Source organism: Phoca vitulina, unplaced genomic scaffold, assembly GCF_004348235.1.
Source record: "Phoca vitulina isolate PV1807 unplaced genomic scaffold, GSC_HSeal_1.0 scaffold34, whole genome shotgun sequence".
NCBI lineage: Eukaryota > Metazoa > Chordata > Mammalia > Carnivora > Phocidae > Phoca > Phoca vitulina.
The window spans coordinates 18,213,551-18,223,258 of NW_022589737.1; the positions used below are offsets into that span (position 1 = coordinate 18,213,551).

A 9,708-nucleotide genomic window follows, 5' to 3' on the forward strand; every position below is an offset into this window, starting at 1 on the left:
TTTGCAGATATTAAACCACCCTTGCATCCTTGGATTAATCCCATTTAATTGTGGTGAATGACTTTTTTGCTGTATAGTTGAATTCTGTTTGCTAATATTTTGTTGAGGATTTTTGCATCTATGTTCATCAGAGATACTGGCCTGTAGTTCTCTCTCTCTCTCTTTTTTATTTCTTTTTTGTAGTGTCTTTGGTTTTGGTATCAGGGTAATACTGGCCTCATAGAATGAATTTAGAAGTTTTCCTTCCTCTTTTATTTTTGGAATAGTTTGAGAAGAATATGTATTAAATCTTCTTTAAATGTGTTGGAGAATTGACATGTGAAGCCATCTGGTTGTGGACTTTTTGTTTGTTGGGAGTTTTTTGATTGCCAACTCAATTTTATTACTAGTAATTGGTCAGTTCAGATTTTCCATTTCTTCCTGATTTATTTGTGGAAGAGTATAGGTTCTCAGGAATTTATCCATTTCTCCTAGGTTGTCCAATTTGTTGGCATGTAAATTTTCATAATCTCTTGTAATTCTTTGCATTTCTGTGGTGTTGGTTGTTATTGCTACTTCATTTCTGATTTGATAGAGTCCTCTTTTTTTCTTCTTTTTTTTCTTTGGTTTTGGTTTTTTGTTTTGCTTTTTTTTCCCTTTTTTTTCCTTAATGAGTCTGGCTAAAGGTTTATTAATTTGGTTTATTGTTTCAAAGTATCAGCTCTTGGTTTCATTTATATTTTCTGCTGTTTTTTTCAGTCTCTATTTCTGCTCTAGTCCTTATTTTTTTCCTTCTACTAGCTTTGGGCTTTGTTCTTTTTCTAATTCCTTTTATATATATGGTTAGATTGTTTATTTGAGATTTTTCTTGTTTCTTGAGGTGGGCCTATATTGCTGTAGACTTCCCACGTAGAACTGCTTTGGCTGTGTCCCAAATTTTGGATTGTTGTGTTTTCATTTTTATTGGTCTCTGGTTTTTTATTTCCTCTGTGATTTCTTCACTGGGGTCTTTCATCTCCCTGATTCAGTTTATTCCTAGATAATTTATTCTTTTTAGTGCAGTTGTAAATGGAATGTGTTCTTAATTTCTGTTTGTGCTGCTTCATTATACTACGTAGAAATACAACCGATTTCTATATATTATGTATTCTGCAACTTTACAGAATTCATTTATTATTTCTAATATTTTGGTGGTGTCTTTAGGGAAAAACACAGGGCTTTGAATCAGACAGAACTGCATTTAAGTCCCATCTTTTCCATTTCCTAGTTACATGGGCATGTTGCTGACTTATGTAAAACATTAGGGAATGATTGGTAAATACAATAAGTATATATTTTAATAACTGGCACATAAAGTCTTGACTAAATTATAGTTTTCTTTCTTATATGTGTGTTACCTTTTAGATGTGCTAATTTTTCAGACCACTTCAGCAGCAACCTTTCTATCAGGAAATCTCACCCTTCTTGTTATAAATATTTTGTCATTCAGTTATTCATTCACTCAATAAACACCTATTGACCGATCAGTATGTGTCAGGGATTGTGTTAGGGACACGGAGATGAAGAAAATACATAACTCCTGCCTCTAAGGGCTGACCTGGAATTTGACCTCTGTTTTCTTCCTGAGAAAAAGAGTAAATGTGGCAAAATGTTCCTAACTAGTAAATTAAGAAGAGGGTACATATTAATTGTACTGGCCTTTCAAAACCTTTCTCTGAATTTAACATGTTTTAAAATAGAGTTGGGAGAAAATGTATTTCTGTTACTTGGCAATTGTAACTCTTGAAAACCATTACCACATTCCAGTTTTTCAGCATGAGGTTTATCAGATGATTTCTAGTCACCTAGCCAAGAGCCTTAGGAGAGGAACACTAATGGAACGTGCTGGGGATGAGAGAGGACAGTGAGAAACGCCTGGAAAAGTAGCAGGTGTGGTTACCTGGAGCCACACGGCAGGGGCTTGGGGCAACTGGGCACTCAGAGATTGAGGGGGGCCAAACAGGAAGTGGAGGTGGAAACCAAGGGCTGGGCTCCAAGCTTCAGTCCTGCCCTGTTCGTTATCCAGTCTCCAGCCAAGTCTGAGCAGTCCTCTCAGGGTGTGGGGGCATTTGTCACGTTCTGTGCTCTCCACCACCAACCACTGACTACTGATTCAAGCTTAGAGGTTAAATATGTAAGCTTTGGAGCCGGCAGCCCTGTGTGACTCTCTGCCTTGCAGAATGAACTTTGACAAGCTAGTTAGTCCTGTCGACAATGAGGCTTGCTCTGTGCTTGATGGAATTGCAGGAGGTTGTGTGTGAGCCCTTCCTTACTGAGCCGACGTGTGTAAAGCGGCTGGCGTGGGGCCCGGGCGTGGTACCCACGTAATACCTGTGCAAGGGCCTGTGCGCAGAACCGCAGTCGGCGGCGCTGCTACGCAGCTGCACATGCGCAGAAACCCCTGCTCCGGGCCTCCGCCTCACCCCCGCCCGCATCTAGTCCAGCGGCGTGTTTGGTCCGCCCTGCTGCCGAAGACCCAGCCTGAATCAGACCACCGCTCACGCTCTGCGAGGCTACGCCTCCATCTCTTACCTGTGCCCTGTAGCAGCCACCTGACTGCTCGTCCTGCTTCGGCTCTTGTCCCCTCACCCCCAGAATGTTCTCCACAGCACACATTCTCAAGCTTAATGGAGAATGTCCCCTCCCGCCTAAGCCCTCCAATGGCTCCCATCAGCCTTGAGTGAAACCCCATCGCTAACCCTCACGGCCGGCGTGCTGCCGGCTCTGCAGCCTCACCCCCCACCCCCTTGCTCACTGCATTCGAGCATGCTGGCCTTCTTTCTGTCCCCCAGACACACCAGCACTCGCCCTCACCTCAGTCTTTGTGCTTGCTCCCTCTGCCCGAGATGCTCCTCCCGCGAGTCTCCACGCGCTGCCTGCCTGTCCTTCAGGTCTCCATTCAAATGTCATTTCCTCCATGAAGTCTTCCCTGACCATTCTCTCTAATGTCCTGTGCCATCTCCACCCCCACCGGTCACTAGTGCCCTGTTGTATTGTCTTTAAAGTGCTTGTCGTTATCTAAAATGATCTCCTTTATTTCACCCTGGTATGTCTCCCTTATAGAATGGAGCCTCCAGGGAGGTTCACTGTTCGTCCAGGATACAAGAACCTTGTGTCTTATTCACGGTCTTAGACCATAACAAAATACCACACACCGAGGGGCTTAAGCACCAGAAATTTATTTTCTTGAGTTCCAGAGGCTGGAAAGTCCTAGATCAAAGTTCTAGCACAGTTCAGTTTCTGGTGAGTGCTTTCTTCCTGGCTTGTAGACAGCCACCTTCTCTCTGCAACCTCTGAGTATTTTCTCTCATTTTCCCCTTGCATCCCTGTGGAGAGATGAGAGAGTGAGAGCTCTCTGGTGTCTCTTCTTATAAAGACACTCATCCTTTTGGATCAGGGCCCCATCCTTATGACCTCATTTAACCTCCATTACCTCCTTGGAGGCTGCAACTTCAAATATAGTCATGCTGGAGGTTGGGGCTTCAACATAGGAATTTCAGGGTGGGGGGAGACACAAATATTCAGTCTATAACCTTCACCACTGTGGCACCAGTACCAGAATCTGGAAGACAGCCTGGCATGTAACAGGCCCTCAGTAAGTATCTGCTAAATAAACTAACGAAGCATGGCAGCTCATTGGCCTGTAAGTTCCTATGTAAGTTGCCCCCCATCTGGCACTCCGTCCTGCAGGTCAGGGCGTGTCACTGTACATCCCCCAGTCCACCATCAATGCCACGGTGGAGGAAGACATCCTGCTCTCGGTTGAGTACTCCTGCCACGGCGTCCCCACCATCGAGTGGAAGTATACTTCCAACTGGGGAGCGCAGAAGATCGTGGAGTGGCAGCCAGGGACTCAGGCCAACATCTCCCAAAGCCACAAGGACAGACTCTGCACCTTCGACAATGGCTCCATCCAGCTCTTCAGTGTGAGCGTGAGGGATTCCGGCTACTACGTCATCACGGTGACGGAGCGCCTGGGGAGAAGCCAGTTTGGCACCATCGTGCTGCACGTGTCGGGTAAGACGGGGGCCCGGGCACCCCGCCGAACTGCCAGCGTGTGGGGGTGCGCCTTCATGATACTAAAAGAGACCTTGTCTGCCCCTTCCCCTACCCGCCCCGTAGAGATCCTCTATGAAGACCTCCACTTTGTTGCTGTCTTCCTTGCTTTTCTCGCTGCGGTGGCCACACTGTTAATCAGCCTCATGTGGGTGTGTAATAAGTGTGCATATAAATTCCAGAGGAAGAGAAGACACAAACTCAAAGGTAATCCTCTGGGCCCTGCGATCATCCATCACGCCTTCATGGCTGGGGTGGTGCCCGTTAGCCTGGTCTCCCCAAGAAACCACCCGTGGCTGATCCACACCTGACGGGCCTGTCTTTTGCTTTGCAGAGAGCACCACTGAGGAGATGGAACTGCAAGATGTTGAGTGTTAGCCAAGGCTGCACCCAGTTACATTCCTACCTCAAGAGGAAAATGTTATTTTTCCAACAAAAGGAGCAAACCTGGCCGATCCACCCTCAGAGCCTCCCGTTGCCCGGCCTGGGCCAGCCATTCCTGAAGGCACTACGGATGTGAGCAAAATCGACTGGAGTTGAGGACTCTTGCTCCCCACGCTCTGGGGCCGAGGCCAGAGCGTGTCCAGACTGAGCGTGCAGCCAGCCCTGGACAGGCTCTCCGTGTCCTTTCCCTCTGCTGTGGGAGCTGTGGGGAGAAGTTCGACGGGCCGCCTGCCGAGCAGAGGTGGAGGCCGCGAGCCTGCTGCGGGGCCCTAGTGAGGTGCTCGGAGCAGGGCCAGGCCCTGGGCTGGAAGCTTTAGCGGGGGGAGCTTCACTCGTGCCCGTGGGACCAGCACTGGAAACAGGAATAGGGAGAAGATCACCTTTCTCTTCCTCTCTTATTCCAGCGTTAATCAGATTTTCCCTCCATGGCCCCAACTTAGGCCAGTGTGAGGAACCCACATGTTCATCGCCACTGGGGGCAGTAGCTGGGGTCCAGACGGCTCCCTGACAGGCTGGGTAATGGTACCTGTGTGAAAGCGAGCCCGCGTGGGGGGTGGTATGACCAGGACGTTAGCTTGGGCTTCGGGTCTCTGCACCCCCCTCCCCCTGTCACCAATGCTTTGTCTCAAGTCAGGCCCTCGTGCTCTCCCAAGTGGGCTTAGGAACGCTTGGCCCTCACCTACCTCATAGTCAGGGTATCACGTGACGCCCACGAATGCATAGAGCTCCCCAGGCAGTTGAAGAAAAGCATGAGGATTCTTCAAGGATCTGGAAAGCAGTAAGTCCTCTACGGAGCGCTACCAAGTGAGAAAACGCTCTGGGGTCTTGGGGCTTCAGGTGAAATGAGGGACTGGATCACAACTGGCCTCGGCTCTCATTCTCTCGGCTTGTTAGTCACCATGTTTACCTGAAAGTGTCTCCATCGCACCTTCCATTTGGTAAGCTCTAAAGCAGGCAGGAATTTATTTTCCATTCTCCTTTCTCCCTCCAACATTCTTAGCTACAGACCAAAAGCACCACCCCAGTTACGGTGGAGGCCGAGGTCAGGAGCTAAGTCCCCAGCCTCCACCTGCAAATTCACCCATGCAGACATGAAGGAGAGCTAGAACATTCCCTCCTCTTTTCCTTAAGTCCCCAATGTCTACATCTGTTCTACTTGCCATGTGGCAAATGAGAAGTTGCCTGGAGAAGTTGGTAAGAGGCTTTTCTCTAAATAATCCAAGGTTACAAGGAGAGATCTGGAGCAGTCAGACAGGAGCTCTGTGACCTTCCAAAAGGACTCGAAAGGCACTACTTGATTCAAAAGGCAAGAGAGCAATTGGTCCACACAACTGATTGGTAGCTGGAGCGCCTGCCACAGAGAAGATTCTCAGCCTCGGGCCACTTCCTGTACACGCACGTGTCCTTTCCCCAGGCAGCAGTCCGAGGAGCCAGGCCCCAGTGCCACGAGGAAGCAGGGTGGGAGTACCAGAACAAAGAGAGGGTCAGGGGTCATCTGATCAGTTCTTTCTTTCACACAGAAGGCCCACTGGCAGGAAACGGATTGGATCGGGATGGCTGCTGGAGTCTGTGTGTCCTCCTTTATACTCCCTACTTTCCAGAACTGAACTTCTCAGCTTGTCAGAAGTCAGGGGTGGTCATCTTCAGAATAAAAGGTGAAATGGAGGGGCGCCTGGCTGGCTCAGGAGGTAGAGCACATGACTCTTGATCTTGGGGTTGTAAGTTCGAGCCCCATGTTGGGTGTAGAGATTACTTAAAAATAAAATCTTGAAAAAGGAATGGCAAAGCATACCCAGGGAGAGGCCTCCATTGACAAAACCAAATGTAAAATAAACTGCCCCCCAAAACTCATGAAAAGTTAGCCCACCTGGCTTTCCATTTCTTTATTTTGCACTTTTAAAGCTCCCTCCATCCTGAACATTCTTGTGGAAAGTGTTCATTCCAGAGCCTGAAGTTTTTTTTTTTTTTTTTTTGGTCTATTTTCCAAAAAAGAAAATATTACGTTCTAGAGGGTAGCCACTGGAAATGTTAAGCTATAAGTTATGTTTTAAGCTGTGAAAAAATATTATTTTAAAGAATGAAATAAACCCTGGAAATAAAGGCCGGGTCCTTTGTGTGTGAGCCCACTCCTGCCAAGCACTCAGAGGCCCTGGGGGAGGTTTCCATCGGCTGTGGGCATAAGCATACTCCTCGACCTCTGCCATGGGGCTGGCATGTTTTTTAAATGATCAGGGAATAATGACATTGATTCTAACTGTAAACATTCTTTAGCAGTCCTGAAAAACAATCCCTAATCAGCCCATCATTCAGCCCTGCGTCTTCCCAGAACCCTAATTCGAAGTTTTTACTTCCAGAATATTAATCGTAATTCAATAGAGTCCCTTCTGCTTCTGGAAAGGGCTGAAATAAAGATGTGGCCCATGTTACCATCTCGTTCAACAGCAGGTAAGATGCAGGACAGAACGTTCATGCTCTGCCAACAGAACATCCTCTCAGATTGCGATCTAAGAAATTAAAAAGGTATATACTGTACTTTCTCATTTCCTGGTGTCTTGGGCATGGAAGGAGGGCGGAAGGCCCCAGGGGGCGGCCCTCACAGCTCGCTGGGCTCACTCGGGAGCGAGGCAGCGCGGGAGAACCGAGCGATCGGGTGTGTGGCCAGGGTGGGAGGCTGCTGTGAAACCCCAGGGCCTGGGGGCAGGGGAACCTCCTCTCTCTCATCGGTTTCCTATCCCAGCCCAGGTGGCCACTGGCCAGGAAGCAGGAGACATCTCTGGTTTAGGGAGCGGAGCCAGCCCTGTGGCTACTGTTGATGCATCTGTCCACAAACACAACTTCCCTTGGCCCTGGTGCCTTTCCAGCCCGTTACGTGCTGTTCCATGCTCGACTTCCATGGCCCTTTAAAAATTGGGTGGGCGTTTTAGCTTGGTTTAATTGCAAAGGTGAGAAATCCTCCTTTATTATTTTTTAAAGATTTTATTTGAGAGAGCATGCATGTGCGAGTACAAGGGCATGCAGGGGTGCAGACTCCCCACTGAGCAGGGAGCCCCACGTGGGACTCAATCCCGGGACCCTGAGATCATGACCTGAGCCAAAGTCAGACACTTAACTGACAGAACCACCCAGCACCCTCTAGAAATCCTTCTTTAAAATTAAAATGATACTGGGGCGCCTGGGTGGCTCAGTCGGTTAAGCATCACTCTTGATTTCGGCTCAGGTCATGATCTCTCTTGTGTGATGGAGCCCCACCGCGGGCTCTGCGCTCAGTGCAGTCTGCTTGTCCCTCCCTGTCCCCCTGCTTGCTCTTTCTCTATCTCAAATGAATAAATCATTTTAAAAAACATTAAAATCAAAATGATACTGGAGTCTAAATGTAAAGTCAAAAGTAAAGTTCTTCCTCCCTCAGTAGTATCACTCTAGACCTAGGCATATATGAACCTGTCCTTCTCGGTCTCTGCATACACAATAGTCACACATCACAATGGTCCATCCATTTTCCTTTTAGGCAAATGGGATGCTGTTATACATGTTGTCCTACAATTTGCTTGTTTTCACTTCATGTTTCTTGGGCATTATTTCATGTCTCTACCTATTCCTAAACTCCATTCTTCTTGCCTGCACAGTGTGATCCCTAGCATCGATACGTTACGGTTGTTCACTGAAAACTTTTCTTCTAAATGATATCTAAAAATACATCTTTCTTTTACAGCGATCATTCTTTTAGGGCAGACTTGTTCCCTCCTCTTAACTAATGCATTCAGCTCTATTCCTAGCAATCCTTCCCTCTTTCAGGACTTCAGAGTCAATGTTTTATCTTATTGGTGGGGTTTATGGTAAAGCTTATCAGAGACTGTTTCGGGGAGGGAGAAAGAGCATTGTTCATGTAAAATAAAGCTAAAGTTTTCGCTGTAGATTTGACCTTATAACGTGGACACATGGGTGGGTAGAATTCCTTGGATCCAACAGACCAGTGACTGTGCAGGTGGCTCTGGCCCTAAAAATGCTAAAAGTCTTTTTCCTTCAGGTCCCTTGGTTTGCAAGAATTTTTTACTAACCAGAATGAATGTATTAAATAATAACTTAATTTCCTGTTTTTATTAATCAACAATACAAAAGTGCCAATTAGAATTCCTGGTCCGGGGCGCCTGGCTGGCTCAGTCAGAGGAGCATTCAACTCTTGATCTCGGCGTTGTGAGTTCGAGCCTCATGTTGGGTGTAGAGGTTACTAAGAAAAATAATCCTTTTAAAAATTTTTTAAAAATACAATTCCTGGTCAAAATGAAATAATCAGGGGTATCACTTTAATTTGATGGTGTTCTGGCAAAGCAATCTGATAGCGAAGTTTTGTTGGGTAAGTGTAGGATTTCCTTTAGGCTTTGTCGAATAGCAAACACAGATCATAGTTCTCTGTTGCTGCCTTTTTTTTGGGTCCAAGGGGCTCAGATTGGGAGTACTTGTAAAGCGAATCAGAAGAAAAGCGGTGAATAGATTTAGGTGAAAGAGATTGTGCCACTGGCCTCAGCAACTTGGTGTACTCACTAAGTTATCAGGAAGCTTTTCAGATTGTGTGTTACTCTGTCTTTTTTAAGGATTAATCTTTTTTTTTTTTAATCAGATAAATATAGCCAAGACTAAGAGAAGTGTACACTTTTAACTCAGCATTGGTTTCTGTTTTAATTGAAGTACAATCAACATGCAATGTTATAGGAGTTTCAGGTGTACAATACTGATTCAACAGTTCTATACATTACTCAGTGCTCACCCCGGTAAGTGCAGTCACCATCTGTCACCATATAATGTTATTACGGGATTGACTGTATTCCCTATGCTATACTTTTAATCTGTGACTTATTTTATAACTTAAAGTTTGTAGCTCTTAATCCCCTTTATCTATGTCGCCCATCCCCCACCCACCTCCCCTCTGGGAACTACTAGTTCTCTGTATTTAAGAGTTTGTTTGTTCCTTTGTGTTTAGATTCCACATCAGTGAAATCCTATGGTATTTCTCTGACTTATTTCACTTAGCATTATACCTTCTGGGTCCGTCTATGTTGTCCCAAATGCCAAGATCTCATTCTTTTTTATGGCTGAATAATACTCCATATAATCTCCCACATCTTCATTATCCATTCATCTATTGATGGACACTTGGGTTGCTTTCATACCTTGGCTATTGTAAATAGTGCCGTA

General features: G+C 46.3%; 1 protein-coding gene across 3 annotated transcripts in view; it reads left to right on the top strand.

The window, feature by feature from the left end:
- The window catches only part of VSTM5 (V-set and transmembrane domain containing 5), a 33,240-nt gene extending 25,664 nt beyond the window's left edge, over window positions 1-7,576 (top strand). For 2 of the 3 annotated variants that reach the window (XM_032426322.1, XM_032426321.1), the window contains exons 2-4: window positions 3,709-4,035; window positions 4,141-4,281; window positions 4,409-7,576. In XM_032426322.1, the coding sequence (XP_032282213.1) occupies window positions 3,709-4,035; window positions 4,141-4,281; window positions 4,409-4,452 (512 nt within the window). In that variant the 3' untranslated portion in view covers window positions 4,453-7,576. The remainder of the gene's footprint in view (window positions 1-3,708; window positions 4,036-4,140; window positions 4,282-4,408) is intronic. The other variant, XM_032426323.1, reaches the window with a different exon arrangement.
- Window positions 7,577-9,708: the final 2,132 nt, after the last annotated feature.